Consider the following 17500-nt stretch of genomic DNA (forward strand, 5'->3'; position numbering starts at 1 on the left):
GAGGGCCGCATTCACCCGAACACACGGGCCAACTATCTGGCCAGTCCGCTGCTCGTGATTGCGTATGCACTCGCCGGTACGGTCGATATTGATTTCGAGCGTGAGCCACTCGGTAAACGGGCCGACGGATCGGATGTCTTTCTGCGTGACATCTGGCCAACGCGTCAAGAGATCCAAGCCGTCGAGCGTGAGCACGTTATACCGGCCATGTTCCGGGATGTGTACGCAAAGGTTGAACTCGGTTCTGGCTCTTGGCAGGGCCTACAGGCACCGACCGGCAAGCTGTACCCATGGGATACCGCTTCAACCTACATCAAGCATCCACCGTTCTTCGAGGGCATGACACGTGAACTGCCGGTCCGCGGAGCGATCGTTGGTGCACGGGCGCTTCTCAATCTCGGTGACTCCGTAACGACCGATCACATCTCACCGGCCGGTTCGATCGCACGCAACAGTCCCGCGGCACGCTATCTCTCCGATCGGGGCCTTACACCGCGTGAGTTCAATTCATACGGTTCCCGGCGTGGTAACGATGCGATCATGGCCCGTGGTACGTTCGCAAACATTCGGCTCGTGAACAAACTGGTCGGAGCTGCAGGACCCCGTACGTTACACATTCCCAGCGGTGAAGAGATGGACGTGTTCGATTGTGCCGAACGGTACCGCACCGAGGGCACACCACTGATTGCACTGGTCGGAAAGGATTACGGTAGTGGATCGAGTCGGGACTGGGCAGCGAAGGGACCGTACCTGCTCGGTATCCGTGCAGTGATTGCGGAATCGTACGAGCGGATCCATCGATCGAATCTCGTCGGTATGGGCATCGTACCGTTGCAGTACCTCGATGGACAGAACGCCGAAAGCCTTGGGCTGACGGGCCGGGAGCTGTTTAATGTCACCATTCCTGATGGATGCCGGCCGCACGATCGCATCACCGTCACCACTGATGGCGGTGTGTCGTTCGAGGTGATCGTACGCTTCGATACCGAGGTCGACCTGGAGTACTATCGCAACGGAGGCATCCTGAACTACATGATTCGCAAAATGATTGATTAATCGTTCCGGTTGGTGGTGGGTGGTTTTTCATTCTTTCTACTCTTTTTTATTTTTGCTCATGCTCATGATTAAATACTAAATACTGCAAGCGGCAAGAAGAGGCAATAAATGATTGAATGCGTGGTGGTTATTACACTTTTGAAGGGTACATAATGTTGGTTTGTTTGCGTACATGTGTACATGTTTTATCATCCGAAATGGTTGAAGGTATTAATTATGTTTTGATTTTCTACATTTTTCAGGAATCTTATTCCGCCCAGGAACATAAACCGTTTGAAGGCTCTGTGGGTCATCCTTTGCTGGCATTTTATCCCTCGATTGGTTCATGTGTTTAGTATCCGGAAAACTGGCAACGGATTCTAAAAGTATCAAACTTTTATTAATGAACAGTTCCATTTATCCATTTGGTTTGGAAATCAAAGCTGGGGGTAATGCCAGCTGATTAGGATTTTCCCGCCGTCTTCAACAGTTTGCTCGACGAAACAAACGAACTGCCGAACAGCGCAATCGACGAATCGCTTCATCGAGCGCCAACTTGGATGCACGAGGAAAATTCCGGAGAGGAAAAGTGAGCACGAAAGAAAAGCGACCAACCGAGCGAGAGAGAGAGAGAGAGAGAGAGAGAGAGAGAGAGAGAGAGAGAGGAGCGAAGTTTTCCTTTCCGACGATGAGAAAATCCCTCTGCTGGCTGGGTCCGGATGGTTGGCTGGCTGGCTGGCTTTGCGCACAGCACACAGGCGAGAACGCTCGAGCGGGTGAACGGGGAAAGGAAAAAAGGAAAACTCATCCCACTGCCCACCCTCCCGAAGAGCGTGTAGAGCAGTGTCAGTGCTCGGTGTCAGTGCAACGGAACGGAGCGGCCACTAGCGCGGCACCAACTCTGGTAGCAGTGCGGATCAATCTGTGTTTTATTTTACGTGGAAAATCCTTCCCAACAGTGTTTTGCGACCATGGTGGCACTCGCGGCGGAAAATTAGCGTTAATAAGCGGATTTTGTGCGCGAGGTACGTCGAGTGCGCGTCGGTCGCGTGTGCAATATGAGCATTCTCGGATCGCACTAATGTGTAGTACCGGGCGGAGCGGGGGCACTGCCGCAGGTCGGGATCAAGGACAGGTGGTTGTTGCTGCCTGTGCGGTGGGTGAGTTCGAATTTTCCCTGCTCACCCCCATCTCTGTGTACGTCACTGAGCGAGAACACGCAGTAGCAGCAGCAGCAGCAGCAGTGGTTCTCCTTCTCGCCCCTTTCTGGTTCCATTATGGTTTGTGTGACACACATTTGCGTGGCGTTTTGTGTCGTTGCACTGCATGCCGGCGCACCCGGACGCCTGGTAGTAGCAGCCGTGCTCACAACAACAACCAACCCGGGCACAGGTTAGATACTAAAGAGCCGACCCCCAGCGGAGTACGGAAAAGCTCATCATTCCTCATCGTTGGGCTAATCTCGTACAATTTCGTAAGTGATTCATCGCAAAACTGCACCGAGTGCAGTTTCCCGGCATGTGAAAAATACGTTCCCGATGGGATTTGAAAATTCAAAAACAAACGGATTACTTCGATTACCCAAGCGAGTAGCAGAAGAGTGGATCCTGCCTAACAACTACACGTGCGAGGACAAACACAACAACAGGTGCCTAGTACAGGAGCAGGAAAATTGGCCTCCAGCGATGGACGGTTCGTGAAAATTCCACCATTCGCGAGCATCTCCGAGCATGGAGGCGCACTGCGTTCCACTGTGTGCTGTCAGTGTGTGAATCAAATTGTGCACCGTACCGTGGACGACCACGACGACAAAGTCGGGCGGACGGATCGTCGCGTACCGAAAACCCACGCACCGCGAAGTGGCCGAGTTTTCACCGCAAAACCCTAAGCCAAGGAGCGAGCTCCAGGGTGGTGGTGCTGCTTATACTCGTGGTTGCCCGGGAAGCGAGAGGATTCTTCATCATTTCAACGTTGACGACGATGGGAGCATGCCATGATGATGCATCGGGTCCGGGGTGCCACCCATTCTGAAGCCAATCCCTGTTGCGAAAGGAAGCTCTAACGAACTACGGTACCGACCGGACCCACTGCCCTCCGTGTTAGCTCGTGAGTTTATAGGCGTCCATCATCCCGGTGGAGGGGTGGAAGATATTTCCGTACCACGGTTTGAGTTCGCGCGATTCGAAAACAAAAATTTCGAAATCTTTCCAGGTTCTTCTCCTCGTGGCTGTGACGTAGCCAGTGCATGGTGCGCAAGTGGTCCGTGCGTACGCGACCGCGCGAATGTGTGCGAATGACCGTGAGGGAATTCAGTGAGTTTTCAGTGACACGAAAAGTGTGATTTCTTTCTCGAGGGTGTGAGCGAGCGTGTGACAAAGTTATTACCCACAGGTGGGACCGAGAGATTAGCCGAAGGATCATCTGCCTCGGCGTGTGAAGAAGGTGCGCGAGGTTAGGTGGTGCACGAGAATACGGAGCGTTGCCATGCCACCGTCGTACTGTTCGGTCCAGGGTTGCTCCAACAGTCGCAGTCCAACCTGCAGCCTCTACTGCTTTCCCAAGGATGCCAACATGTAAGTACGAACGCAGGAACCGCCGTTCCATTAATGTTAATCTTGTTGTAATTGCCATTTCGGCAAGCTCGAGGGTTTATTTTAATTTTTGCACATCACCTGAACCACTGCACAAAGTGAACGACAATTTTTTAAGCACTTTTAATATTCTGCATATATTTGCAACATTTTGCCGTACGGCCAGAGGTCACTTTGATTTTTCCAAACACTACCACCTCACCACTGTTCATCCGGATCGATGTAGCGGGAAAAGTGGCCAATTAGTAGCACATTTCCGTCCTCGATGCGTCGCACCAGGAACAGAAACGGGCGATTTGCATGAAACTTCACTTCCGGTGTCGGTGATGGGCCGGCAGTTGCACCACCATCATCACTGGCCACCGGTGGTGCCTCTCCGGTGCTCTCACCGACCGCCAGGTAACAGTGCTGGAAAAATCCATCCAACCGTACCCGGTCCGGTTCACGGAAAATCTTCAAATCGTCGATCTCGAACACACCACCGTAACCAAGCTTTTTCATCGGTTCGCGTGTGTCCGTTTTCTCGCGTACCATAAAACTGGGCAGTTTAACCTCCACCATGCGATGGCGCAGATTCCCTTGAAAGTCGGCCAACCGCTTGCCGTTCAGGGCGGCTACCAGATCCTTTAGCTCAGTGCCCTCATCGGGCAGCAACAGTTGCAAGACGATGGTAGTAGGCTCTGCGAACGGCAACTCGATGACAGCGCAGCGCCGATCGTCAAGGAGTTGCTGGTGGCAGTAGCGTAGCTGCGCCTTGGTCGCCATGATCGGTACCTGGCGATCCGGTTCGTTGACGAACCGGAACGAACCGAGTTCGGTGTTGGACGGATCAAACCGAACACCGAGCGGGGCCAGTACCGATACACCGCTGAAGAGCATGAAGCGAAAACAGTTGGGTGGCAACGAGAACACGTCCCCTTCGCCGATCAGATCCTCGATCTCGATTCGTGCCCGCTGGTAGTAACTGTTAACGGCAGCCGCCGACGGAATATCGTCCGTGAGATCCACCGTCTCGAAGGCCGGCGGAGCGGTTGGTAGCAGGGGCAGGAAACGTTCCTCAAACGCTTCACTCAGTGCCAACGTTTCCTCGGCCAGCACGAACGGTAGGGCCCGTAAATGGCGTCTTTCACCGGCGGCCACCGCATTTAGCTGCTCCGTGAGACGCTTCTGCTGCTCGATGACATCTTGCTCCTGCTCCGGGAGATCGAACGTCACTCGTAAATCCTCCTGAACGGCCTCACCGGCCAGAGGATACAGTGCCGACAGTACGAGGCGGATGTGGTAGGGTGAGGCGATATGATTCACCTTCGGATCGAAGCATGCCTGCAGCGCCGCCAGGCAACGCAGAACGAGACAGCGATGTGTGAGAATAAGCGCGGTGTTGGTATGGGTACCGCGAGCCGGTTGATGATGTCATGCCTGGCCACGCGAGGAGGATACTCACTTGGAAATATTGGGCCGTGAATGCGTGATTCGCCGCTAGCACAGCACCAGCCGACAGGGGATCTAGAAACGGGGAAAACCGTACCGAACTCCCGATTGATTAGCCTGCTTCCTTCGTGCTCGTGTGCTTGTGTCCTCACCTGCAGGGTTATCAATGGCCACACAGGCCGATAGAAGCACCGGGAAGACCATACCGGGGATGCTGGGAAAGACCGCTACAACGCAAAACACTCGCAGGATGGCCAACACGCCAGCAAGAACACGCGAGAACGCAAATTGTGCAAACGCGGCCTCTCTCTCGCGAAACAGTTTCTTATGCTCTTCTCCTAATTTCTCTCTCGCTCGCGGGGTTCTTTGTTTTGATGCTCCCCACGTGAGCGGGTTGGTCAGTGTGCGTTTCCGTAGCAACGGACGGCATAGCTCGTTCTCTCTCTGGCTCCCGCTCTAAGCCAACAATGATGATAGATGATGATTGTGTTCTGGTCCAGCAGCAGCTGTTTGATAAACAACACGGCTCGTTGCCAGTGTGCGTATCGATAGGAAGGATATCTTCGACGAAATTCACACACATCCTGTCCGGTGAAACCAGCGATTGCTAGTCAGAGAGACCCATGGACGTGGCATTTGACCTGCCAGGATCAGTCTTATCTCATGTACGGTCGCCATGCCAACCGTCCAGTGGGGTTTAGGTCTTCGCATCTCCAATCTGCCGCACATCAAGCGTTCAAGAGGGAGGACAAGCAGCACAGAAAAAAAGAAAAACGAAACAGGGAGCGAAGCAACTCGCCGAGATGAAATAAGGGGGACGACCCGAAACTCGGGCCATCGGTTGCTCGGGTGCACTGGCCTGGCATGGCCTGGACACCCCCTTTTTGCGCTCAACAACCGCAGCCATGAGCCCTGGCGGGGGGGGGGGGGGGGGGGGGAGTATTCGGGCTGGCCGGAGGTTGGGAAAACTTTTCCCCCTTGAAACACCGAGGGATTCGTTGCCCTCTTCGTGCCTTGTCCTTCATCCTCTTTTGCGCCCACAGACCAGCTCAGGGCCCTCGTTTTCGGTTTCGGGGAATGGCGTACCTACGCCAGTGAACCCCTTTTTTTTTGGCGCTCGTCCTTCTCCGGATCGATTCTTTCGGGGTTCTTGTCCTCCGGTCGGTGGAGTTGGTTTTGGAGTTTTTCGATTTATCGACCGCATCAACAAAGATCTGGGAGGACCTGAAGGGCTGCTAGGGGCAACTCCAGGGATTGAGGTCACCAATTTTGGCTTCAATTATCAAGCTGGTTCATTAGCGGCGGAATCGGAAGAGCCTCGAGTCCCTGAAAAAGGTCCCAAGCCGGCTTGATTCGGTCAGGAAAAGGCGCTAAGCCTACTTGGCTCAACCAGGGTCCCGTTCTCTCGCGCTCTCTCGGTTTTTTTTTGCCTCTCTCGCTACTCTCTCTCTCTCCCCCTGTTTGCTTTCCTTTTCTCGCCCATACTGAGAGCGCATCGCATTCTCTCACGCACGTCGTTTCGCTCACTCGCACATCGCCGTTGTCGCCGCTGGTGGTCATCACAAGCCCCTTTACCACCACCACCACCCCCGTCGCCGACAACCGCAGCCGGAACGTAGGGGCGGCAGCTGCGAATCCCCGCGAGAGGCAGCAGCCCATCATTGTACATCTCGAGGCGCGAGTGGATGCACTGCACCACAAACTGCTCTGCGCTCTGCTGCTGTCGCGGATCATCCGTTCCGTTCCGTTCTGTCGCGGTTCGTAATCATCGTTTAGTGTGTGTTTGTGTCTCGGTCCACGCCTCCTCACACCCCCGCTTGACCGACAACGGGTTGTTGTGGTGTGATTTCCTTTTGCGTACGAGTGTCCTTGCTAGTGGATCTGCGTGCTGCGGTGTGTTATCAGTGTGCGTGCGTGTTTGTTTTGAATTGTTTTGGATTCCGTGGAGTGGTAAAGGGCAACAAGCGAACCAGTGGTCACCATCTTGGAGTGGACACGTCCCTTCGTCCTTCCTCTTCTTCTACCGGCCCCCATCCCAATTCCCTTGTTAGCTCTCACTTTCGACATTACCCACACAGACAGACAGACACAAGACACGCGTTTCGGTGGCTCTTTCGTCCTTCAGCCAGCAAAGGCGGAGGCTTTGGGTTCGAAGCAGAAAACGGGGACAACACGTCGGCGGCCAAACCAACCATCATCATCATCATCATCATCATCGGTAGCACAACCACCACACAAAGGAGGCAACCCCAGTGCCAGAGGGAACCCCAGTGCCAGAGCGTGCTCGTGCGAGTTCGATTATCAGCCCAATTCCGCTCCCTCCCTCCCTGCCTCCCTCTCTGTCTGCGAGGCCAACACGAGGCGACACATCTCGCCGGGCGTTGTGGGGTGTCACCAAGCGAACGAACGAACGAACGAACGAAGCGAGCGGCTCACACCGTCTCACCGTCATCACAGTAGTCGGGTCCCGTAAACCACACACCAAAGTCAGAAGCAACAAAGCAGGCCGAGAAGGCCAGCCAGCCAACCAGCCAACCAACCAGCCAGCCAGCCCTGGCTCTAGCCAGCTCGCCAGGCCAGTCCGCTCCGAGCACAACGCACACTCTCAGGGCGCGCTCTCGTCGGCGGGGGTCAGCCAGCGTTCAGTCGGTCGGTCGGTGTCAGCCCTAAAATCGGTCCTCACTCACACACCAGCCAGCCAACCAGAAGCTCGCCGCAGAAGAGCTGAACCGCCCAGCCTGCTACGTTGCGTGTGCTGCTAGTGTTGTTGTTGTTATTGTCGCTGGCTGTTGGCTGCCCCCTTGTTGGTCGGTGGTGGCTTTGCGGTCATCATCAATCGCGCCACCCCTGCCGCCAGTGACTGCTCTCGTTCGTTCTCGACGTGGTCGGTGTCGTCGCGACTCCGCGTGTGTTCAATTGTGTGTCAAACCGAGTGTCTGTGTCTACCGTGCGTGAGTGTGCACCGTTCGGAAGTAAGTGGCCACGGTGGAGATCCGGCGGATTGTGAGAAAGTAACGCACGCTACACTACTGCCATCTCACTCGCACTCGTAGCGTGTCGCGGTCTGGTCTGGTGTGCTGCTGGTCCTCCTGTTGCTAGTCAGCCAACCAGCCAGCCAGCTGGTGTGCTTTGTTTTTTTTTTCGACTACCGCTCTGGTGTCTTTGGTGCGCGTGAAAGTGAAGTGTCGTAGTCGCCGCGACAACACATCGAAGTAACCCCGGTGGTGCCGAGCCAAACTCCCAGATTGCCAGAAACCGGCGACGCCGCGAAGTTTTGTGTTCGTTCTTTCGTTCGCGCGAGTGGTGCCAGTTCGAGTGTTTGATGAGCCAAGCGACGACCGGAAGCGGCCACAAGATGGGCAAAATCTCCGGAAGCCACTGCCTGGTGCTCGGCTGCCGGAACCGGCAGCTGCTGAACCAAACCAACACCCGCTCGTACTTCCGCTTTCCGCGCGATGCCGACCTGTAAGTAACGGAGTATCTGCTCTGGTGATGGCCCCTCTATTTCGTCCCCAGGTTCCCCCCCCCCCCGCCCTCTCCCTCTCTCCATGGTCCAGGTTTTTAACCATTTTTTCTCCTCATCTTTTCTCATCTGCGAACACGGAACGGGAGGGGGGTCCCGTGTGCTGCCAACCAACATCCGGTTTGGTGTGCACCAATTCCGAAGAGAGAGACACACATACCAGCCACATGGCATCCGTCGATTGTATGCAACGCGGCGGTGGTGGGAGTGAAGAGAACACGGAGTGCGAGAGAAGAAGGATGTGAACAAGCCCCCCCCCCCCCCCCTTGGTGGTGGGTTGCTGCTAGCGGTTTGTGCCCTGGGTCCGCGCAAATGGTGCCAGGAGAGACCGCTGCAGGACAGCCGCTTAACCGTCGTAGTCGTCGTTTTCCCCCCGTCTCGATAAATTTTCGTCCTGTCAGCCCGTTGTGAGAGAGAGAGACAGAGAGAGAAAGCGAAAGAGAGACGTCAAAAGGACGAAGGGAAACAGGAAAAAGGGACGTGAACCCTGGTCCAGCAGAAGAATCGTCCCCCGGCGAAGCCAGCCAGTGTCAGGGCGGCGCGTTTCTGGTGTGCTTGTGCGCTGGCTTGTGGGCCTCCTCCTGGCTTCGAGCCGTGCCGTCCCGGAGCCGTAGGGTGCATCATCGGACAGAACGAGGACGAAGCACGAAGCACAACAAGAGGAGGAGAAGACGAAGAAAACGTTCGTTGGACAGGAGGAGGAAGCAGGAGAGCGATGCCAGCGGATGTGTGCACGCTGGAGGAAACCAAAAGGGACACACAACGGAGCGGAGGAGACCCGGGATCACCGCCCCAGGAGACGACCAACCGTCCATCGCTGGGAGGGACACAAGAAGGAAGAAAGGAAGGAAGGGAGCAAGCGAGCGAGCAAGCGAGCGAGCGAGCGATCGATCGAAGGGAGCGAACGCGGTGGCTGAAGGAAGTTGGGTAAAAGGACCATCTGCCGTCCATCGTGTCTCCGCCACCACCATCGCCTCCAGCAGCTCCACACCGAGTCCTCCTCCTCGTCTCCGTCATCTTCTTATTTTGCTTCTTTTTCTTCGCCACCGTCGTCATCGCCATACCCTGGACGCTGAACCTGGACCTGCTGCGGCCTCCTTCGCGGAGTCCGTGTGCCCGTGTTGTGGCGTTGTGTGTGCATTCGCAGCACACCTTTTTTTTGGGGTGAATTCCCTCCCAAAAAGCCAGCCAGACCCGACCCACGAACCGCGTTCTTCTCTCATCACCAGTAAAACCACCCATCGCCACCTCTTGCTCTGTCCCTCCTTCACAGTAAGCGAACTCGGCGAGTTCTCGTCAGCCCAGCCCAGCGCGGTGCGGCCCCCTAACCGGCACGAAATCGGAAGGGGGGGGATTATATGGGAAACCGGATGGACCGGGGTACCGGATGGGGCGTCGTTCCACGCTGGACTCCCTGGTCGCTACCCTTCTCTCTCTCACTCACTCTCCCCCTCCCGACGAGCGCTATCGTGGCTAAATTGGTAACGGACGACCGACGTCGCACGGCATGTGGCAATCGAGACAGACGCTCTCACTCCCTCCCGTTCGCTCTCTCTGTCTCTCTGTCTCGCTCATTGGCATCCTGCCGCCCGCCGCTGGCATGCCAGCGGCCGGTTGATGCGGCAGCAGCTGCTGCTGCTGCTACGGTACGGGGTCGGGTCGCGTCGGTCGGTCGACCCATCGCCATCGTCATCATCATCCGGCATCCGATGGAGGGGTTCTCGCTTGGCTACGTGCGCGCATTGCCCGGCTGCCCGGCTGCATGCCCGTGCGTATGTGTGCATCCCCTTGGTTGTTCCCATTCCCGTGCCGTCCGGTGGCGCGCGGCACTGGCTGGAGTTTTTGGGATTTTGGTCGCCACCATCATCATCATCATCATCGTCGTCGTCTTCTGGCTGGTGGTGGCTTTCACCCGCTATCCTCTACCGCTGGCTGGCTGGCTGTCTGGCTTGGCCTGGCCTGGCAGTCACTAGAAGAAGAAGAAGAAGGGACACTGGCAGGTAGCGGAGCGGCAGCAGGCAGGTAGTCGAGATCGAGACGGACCCTTATGGCAAACCCAACACAACCCGGGCGATTCCTCTGGGGCGGATCCCTGGTACTTCTTGTTCTACCTCCTTGGAATGCGACCCCATAACCGGGAGAAGAGGTACCGGCAGTGTTCCCTGGTTTCGGACCCGGCTCGCTGGCAAGCTGGCTCCGCAGGCTGCTGGACTCTTTGCGATAGTGCCCACAGTCAACGACCAAGGTCCAAAAAGGCAAACACTCGGTAACGATCGATCGATCGAGAGGCTAATAATGAAAGGCAGGCAGCAAGAAGGGGCCCCCTAGAGGCCAGATCCCTTGACCGCACAGCCAACAAAAACACGCGCTCGCGCTCGCGCTCTCTTCTGCATCTCTGGTGTGATGCGCTGGCACACCAACGTCATCGCGCCATCAATAGCAGCACCAGCAGCAGCAGCGACGATCATCGGCAATCAGCGCGCGGCGATCATCATCACGGTGTGTCGCGCGCGCACTGGTCTGGTGGCCGCCCTGTTGTCGCCCTGCCCTACTGCTGGCTAGCTAGCTGGCTGGCTCGCTCACCTCGTCGCTTTGTGTGTTGGTGGTGTGTGCATCCGGCTGCTTTCTGGTGTTTCGCTGCTGGCCTCGCCACCCCTGGCCAGCCTGACCACATACACACGAACACGCAGGCACGGAGCGGGTCAGTTGGTTTGGCGCATCCGCCATTACCGCCACCGCGTTGAAGGTGGTTTTTCCCCCGATCGACGACGGAGCGGTGCGCGGTCGCGGTTAAACGCGCGATGATGATGATGATGGTCATGATGGCCGCCGCGGTTTCGCTTTCAAACGTATATCAGCGGCACACCGACCAGGAGTACTCTTTCTCTCTCTCTCTCTCTCTGGTCGCGCCTGCCACCTCCTCGTCACCTCTCATCATCAGCATCAGTGTCGACGGCGAAACCATCGTCGTCGTCGTCGTCGTCGTCGTTTGGAGCACATACTGGAGATGACGGTACATACTGTCGCTACTGCTGCTGCTGCTGCTGCTACTAGCGCTGGACCGATGGATGGGTCGTCGTCACACTCATACACACCCCATCCCTCCATCCACCTCGCACGCACGTTCCAAGCAGCGGAGTGCGCGATCCGTCCGCTCAGAGTAATCGCGCTCCTCAGGCTCCTCTGCCAGCCAGCCAGCCAGCTAGCCAGTCCGCACCCTCGAGCTAGCATGGCGACTGATATCACCAGCAGAGCAGAGGCATGCGTCGCGCACCGTCGTGCACCACCTCACGCCCGCTCGCTCGCTCGGCCTCTCCCCCTCGGCGCCTGTCCATCAGCCACAACCCAGTACGCTGGCTCTACTGAACCAGAGCGCGACTGAACCGCCGCGTAGCCAGCTCCCACCAGCTAACTACACATTCCCGCTGTTGCTGTTGCTGCTATTGGGTTGTTGGTGTGCCAGCAGCGAGCGCACAACAACGCCACCACCAGCAGCAGCAGCAGCAGCAATCGATGGCACCATCGGCGGGTGACGGCGACCGCGACGGTGGCCGGTCGATGAGTGGTGCACGCACACAGACACATCATCATCCGTTCGGTACCCTTGGGCCTGAAACGGCGACGGCGACGACGACGACGACGACGGAACCCCGAATCGACCCTCGATGGACGGGCGGACGGATGGACGGAACTGACAGGAAAGGAAAGGCCCAAAAAAAAAAAAACGGTCCAACGGCTCCCCGGACCCGCCGCATGACGCATGGCTGTCGCTCGTTCGCTAGCTCGAGAGATGTGTGTTACTGTGTGTGTCACGCGGGGGTTTTTCGAGGAGAGGATCGTTACTGCGTTGTGCGCGCGGTCCCGCGGTCCGAAAGGTACGCGGCGGGCGTGCTGGTGGCTACAGGCAGTCAGGCATCTGCCAAGGGCACCACTCTGCGTGCTGCGTGCGAGATGGAGACAGATACAGAGAGAGCAGGAGCGAGCGAGAGAGAGAGCAGTCGCTCGACCTGAAAGGCTAGTCTTTTTGGGTTTTATTGGATCCCAGATGGACGAACGCCCCGGGACCGGGGGGAGGAACAGATGGAGAGAAGAGGTGGGGCGAAAGCTCACTTAACACCATTCTCGTCAACAGCATCCAGCACAGCTCGGTAGCTCCCGTGTGTGTGCGTCCTCGTCGCGGGGCACACCTTGAAGGTGAGATCTCCAGAAGGGAGGGAGGGCCACCTGTGACGGAACTGGAAAACGCAGCTGCTGCATCCTGGCTTCTGGCGGATGTTCCACCGGTCGTCCCTAGTTGCCCCTATGGAGCCGGATTCTTGAGTTCTGGTCAGTGGAAGGCAGTAGAGGCAAATTTCTTGGCATCTTGGGATATACAGAAGCCTTGGCGATAGAGAGAGAGGCAGACAGAGACACATGGAGGCTAGTAAAGCCCACGCAATGGTCCCTCCACCCCGGGAGTTGACGCATAATCGACGCGAAAGCCATCCACGGGTCCGTATCTCTCCCTCTCACCCGCTCCCCTTCTGTGTCTGTCTGTCTTTGGAAGAAGGCGCGCACGGCTTATCGCACGTTCCACCCTCCCGAAAATGCCTGTTCACCATCCGCCGATCAGCCCTGGTGGCGTACCGTTCCCGGGGAATTTCTTGGAACAAGATACTGTCAACCAGCCGGTTGCCTCTGTTCCGATCCGATAACCGATATCCTTCGCCCAACGCACGGTCCCATCACATGGTAGGGAGTAGGAGAATAATGGATTTGGACGATGCAACTCTGCGTGCAACTAGAGGAAGCAAATAGCAAAAGGGAAGGGGCATAGTGATGCCCGATAACCCATTACCGGACTACCTGGGAATCCTGGAATCCCATGGAGTTCCTCGATATCTCCTCGATAGACGCACCGAGCAAATGGGGGCAACATTGCACAATCGACAATGTTTTGGTGCGTTCGTGCGTAAGTCAGTTCGCATACCACGATTAAATTTTTGGGGGGCACGGGTCCCAGTTCCAGGAATTGAGTGCGCTCGGTTGTGCTTATCATGCTCCTAGTAGATTAGCAACTCAGCAAACCCAGGCGGCCCCATTCACCCCTGGGCGCATTTCGGCGAAATCGGTTTCTCGATCCCTCGGTTCGGTTAAAACGGTCCGCCGATGATCGGTGGCGCTTTCTTGGAAAGTGCGCGCGCGCATCCTCCACCCGGACGCGGCACGGGTGAGATCGAGACGTGGCAATCGCTTTCAGGGGGCACGGGCAGGTGAGCTAGCAGCCGCAGCAGCAAAGGCGACTGCGGTGCAGCTGGCTTGAACCGTTCACGTGATCCGCTGGCCGCCCAAGGTGATCTTCCCCCCCCCCCCCCCCCCCCCCCGGCGTGCTGCGTGTGTTCATGGACGACTCTCGCTCGCTCTCTGTCTCTCTTCGCCTCTCGTTCTCTCTGTCACGATCGCAGCAGGACAGGATATTCCACTTCTTCTCTCCAGGATCCTCCAGGACTGGTACTGGTGCTGCAAAAGGAGCCCGCATCGGCAGCGATGATGACAGCTGCTAGGCGAGTGAATCGGGGCGACACAGCGCGAGTCGCGGTAAGCGGAGAAACCGATTAATGTGTCTCCCTTGTGGTCGCAGCCACAGCAGCAGCAGCAGCAGAAGAAGAAGCTAAAACGGAACGGAGCGAAAGGCACACAGACCAGGGAGCGAGGGCACCTCTCTGGGATCCAGCGGTGTTGGGTGCTGTGGCTGGCTAGCTAGCTACACCTGTCCGTTACGGCATGTCCCCCAAAAAAACCAGGTGCAGCACCGGCACCACAAGCCCCATTCCATTGTTCATTGCCCCAATGGCCCGCGTGGTGGTACTGCCTGCTGTCGCCATCATCGGTCACCAACGCAGCGGCACCAGCACTGCGCGGTCGAGAGCCGCTCCGGGGCCCCCGGGGGCGATAAATGCGGCTACTTTGCCCCAGTACCCGCGGCCTTATCGCGCGTTGTTGCCGTTGCTGCTGCAGTGGTCTGTCTCTGAGCTGCCCTGGTGGCTCTTGTGTGTATGCGTGCGCGTGTGTGCTGGTTGGTTGGTTGGTTGTTTGTGGTTTCCGTCCGGTTCTGGTGTGTCCTCCACTTGACTGATCGATCAGCGCTCGGAGCTGGCTAGCTGGCTACCGCTTTTGGTGCTGGTGCGATACACATCATCCCGGAACGTACACCTCGCTCTCTCGCTCTCTCTCTCTCTCTTCCGAGCATGCCACTTAGTACACTCACGCATCAGTCAACGACAAAGGCGACGCCCAGAACACCCCACCGGAGAGAGTGGCGGGGGAGTCAGTTAGCTGGCTGGCTGCGCGTATGTGTGCAAACGTCGACGTCTCGGACATTGTGCCCCATTCGGCACCGAAAACGCGATTTCTCTCCACGGAGGGTGGGTCTGCGTTGCCGGTGACGATGATGATGATGATGATGATGATGATGGTCCACCCCGCTAACCCCCTCGACTGACTGCTGGTGCTGGTGGCGATCGCCCTTTCTGGTGTGCGCAGCGCACGTAGTACCGGCGCCGAGAGCGCGCGCTGTATGGCGTGTTGGCACTGCTCATTGGCAGTGATTACGAAACCGTCCGATCTCACTCCGACCAGAGCGCGCCAGAGGAGGGCGTGCTTGTCATGATGATGGCCCATGGTGTTGTACTGGCGTGGAGCCGGATTTTTGAGGTCCCTTTGTTTGTGAGGCATTAGAACCTGGGATTAGAACCTTTACCTTGAACCCACTTCCGGGGTTTCTTTGAAGCGAAAGAAGTTACAAGGATCTTGGAGAAGATGCTATGCAAAAGAACTCCAGCGCATTCGCTGGAAGATGCGAGAATCCTAGATCATTAATTCTAAACCATCGTTTCACCAACTCTTTAAGATCGTCTGTTTTTTTTTTGCACGCTACTACCACATGCATCATGTACTAATTTTGCTCTCTCTCTCTGTCTCTCTTTTCCTTTGCAGCTGCAAAAAGTGGGTCGACTTCTGTAACCGGCCGGAACTGTACAAGAAGTACGACGAGAATGGGCCCGAGTATCTCTACAAAAGCTCCCGCATCTGCTCGGACCACTTCCAGCCGAATGACTTCAACAATCCGAACCTCTACAGCCAAGGGTAAGTCCGCGCAAGCCACCATTTCGACTTTGAATCCTTGGATCGGACCGGATGCTGGCGTTGATGATGATCGTGGTGAGGTAGCAGACCAGCGCAGACCTTTGGACCTTTTGCGTGTACTGCGCACGACTCCAAAAACTCGCCCAAATACCGGACATAGGGCTAGAATAAGAGAGCGTGCCCGAGCGCGACAGAGAGAGAGAGAGAGAGAGAGACAGAGCGCCGACTCGCTAGGATGGTTACTAGTGGTGGCTAGCTTGCTCCTCTCCCCCATCCGAGATGCGCGGGTTCTAGTAAGCGAGGGCACAATACTGCGCACGGCACTCGCCAGCCAGCCGCCCGGCTTGTTCAGGATGTGTGTCTGGTGCTGGTGGCTATTGGTGTTAATTGGAAACCGGCACCCAGCACACCGCAGCACACCAGACACACTCCTTCACGCCGCGCTGCTGTGACGTGCGGACATCGCGCTGTGCGTTGTGTGTGCCGCGTCTCTTGTGCCGCGCGGTGCCCGTGAAGCATATATGTAAGGGGGTGATATTCATATTCCACGCGGCACCAGTTTTTGCGCTTCCTCACCCGGGCACCCTCTACCACCAGGTCCAGCACACACTCCCTGGCACACACAGCATCATCATCATCATCATCTGCTCGTTTTTGGGGGGAGCTTTTTGGGCCGCAGGTATTTTCGGCCTTTCTCGCCGCTTCTCGTGCTGCTTCTCGCTCGCTCGTCCCCTTTGGTTTTGCTGGCTGACCAACGAACGAAGGCGACGATAAAAAATGGGCAGCAGCAGGAGGAGAAGCAACAACAGAAGAAGAGAGAGAGAAAAAAAATGGACAGAAACTCCTCCAGAGCCAGAGCAGGCAGCAAAGGTCCGACTTCCAGGTCCAGCCCGGTAGGCAGTAGGAACCTCCTTCGCCTCCTCCCCCTGGGGGGGCGCACACATATGCGTTGCTGGCGTCTGAGTGGCGTGTTGACTGGCTGCCTCGCTTACTAGCTGGCTGGCTGGCTGGCTGGTTGGCGACACACAACAAAAAAAAACCCCCCCAGACGATCTGCGACGAACGACAGAGCAGGAAAGAGCGCATGGGGGGGGGGGGGGGGGGGTGAAGACGACACCAGACACCCGCGAAAATAACTCACGGACTCCGTTTGCTCGCGCGAGCGTTGACGACGACGATGGTGATCGCCGATGCGGATGGAGAGGGATGGATGGACGGGTCGTTTCCGCTATCGTGGGAAGGAGGGGAAGGGGGAAGGGGTGGGTGCACACCCCGGGCACGACCTTTCGAGCACCTTCATGTTAATCGATTTCCCTCCCGTCGCCTCACCTTACCCCCCCCCCCCCCCCCCCCCCCAACGCCTGGAGTGTGGTGTGCTGATGGTCGGCCCGAATCTCCTCCCCTTCGACGGCTTAAGCAAGCAGCCACCAGGCGGCGACGGCGGCTGCTGCGACCTCATTCTCCCTTTTTTGGGCCAACGGGGATCAGGGTGGGAAGATGATGGGGGGGTGAAGAGGCAGGCACCTACGCCTCGATCCTCGAGGTACTCCGCTTGCACAGGAGCGGTCTACGGTCGCGGATCCGGCCATCTCCAGTTCGGACCACAGAGAGCGAGTTCAGACATCATAAAGCCTCAACACCAGCAGCCAGGCGGGTGGGAGACCGGTTGCTGCGTAGCCACTGATGATCATGCTGCTGCTGGAGCTGGAGCTGGCTTGTGGTGTGGACCTTGCTGGCCTTGCGCCAGTGTCGCCTGTGGTGTGTTTGTAGCTCTTTGCCGCTGGCTAGGCTGTTT

The 17500-nt window shown here is 57.1% G+C and overlaps 3 protein-coding genes across 9 annotated transcripts in view; 2 read left to right on the forward strand and 1 right to left on the reverse strand.

Annotated features, from left to right (window-relative positions):
• Positions 1-1209, forward strand: part of LOC126578125 (cytoplasmic aconitate hydratase-like) — a 3688-nt gene extending 2479 nt beyond the window's left edge. The window contains exon 4 of the mRNA XM_050240415.1: positions 1-1209. This exon is cut by the window's left edge and continues 1553 nt beyond it. Within this exon, the coding sequence (XP_050096372.1) occupies positions 1-1056 (1056 nt within the window). The 3' untranslated portion in view covers positions 1057-1209.
• A 679-nt stretch (positions 1210-1888) lies between these two features.
• The window catches only part of LOC126578132 (ankyrin repeat and KH domain-containing protein mask-like), a 24068-nt gene continuing 8456 nt past the window's right edge, over positions 1889-17500 (forward strand). Inside the window, exons 1-4 of one of the 7 annotated variants that reach the window (XM_050240430.1) lie at positions 2487-2509; positions 3247-3347; positions 3427-3608; positions 15556-15705. In XM_050240430.1, the coding sequence (XP_050096387.1) occupies positions 3520-3608; positions 15556-15705 (239 nt within the window). In that variant the 5' untranslated portion in view covers positions 2487-2509; positions 3247-3347; positions 3427-3519. The other 6 variants (XM_050240429.1, XM_050240425.1, XM_050240426.1 and 3 more) reach the window with 6 other exon arrangements.
• On the reverse strand, positions 3716-5307 carry LOC126578143 (serpin B3-like). The gene is made up of 3 exons (XM_050240445.1): positions 5210-5307; positions 5071-5132; positions 3716-4949 (listed from the first exon to the last, which is right to left on the reverse strand). The coding sequence occupies exons 1-3, from the start codon at positions 5259-5261 to the stop codon at positions 3825-3827; spliced, it is 1239 nt and encodes a 412-aa protein (XP_050096402.1). The 5' UTR covers positions 5262-5307; the 3' UTR covers positions 3716-3824.

This window comes from Anopheles aquasalis, chromosome 3, assembly GCF_943734665.1.
Source record: "Anopheles aquasalis chromosome 3, idAnoAquaMG_Q_19, whole genome shotgun sequence".
Taxonomy (NCBI): Eukaryota; Metazoa; Arthropoda; class Insecta; order Diptera; family Culicidae; genus Anopheles; species Anopheles aquasalis.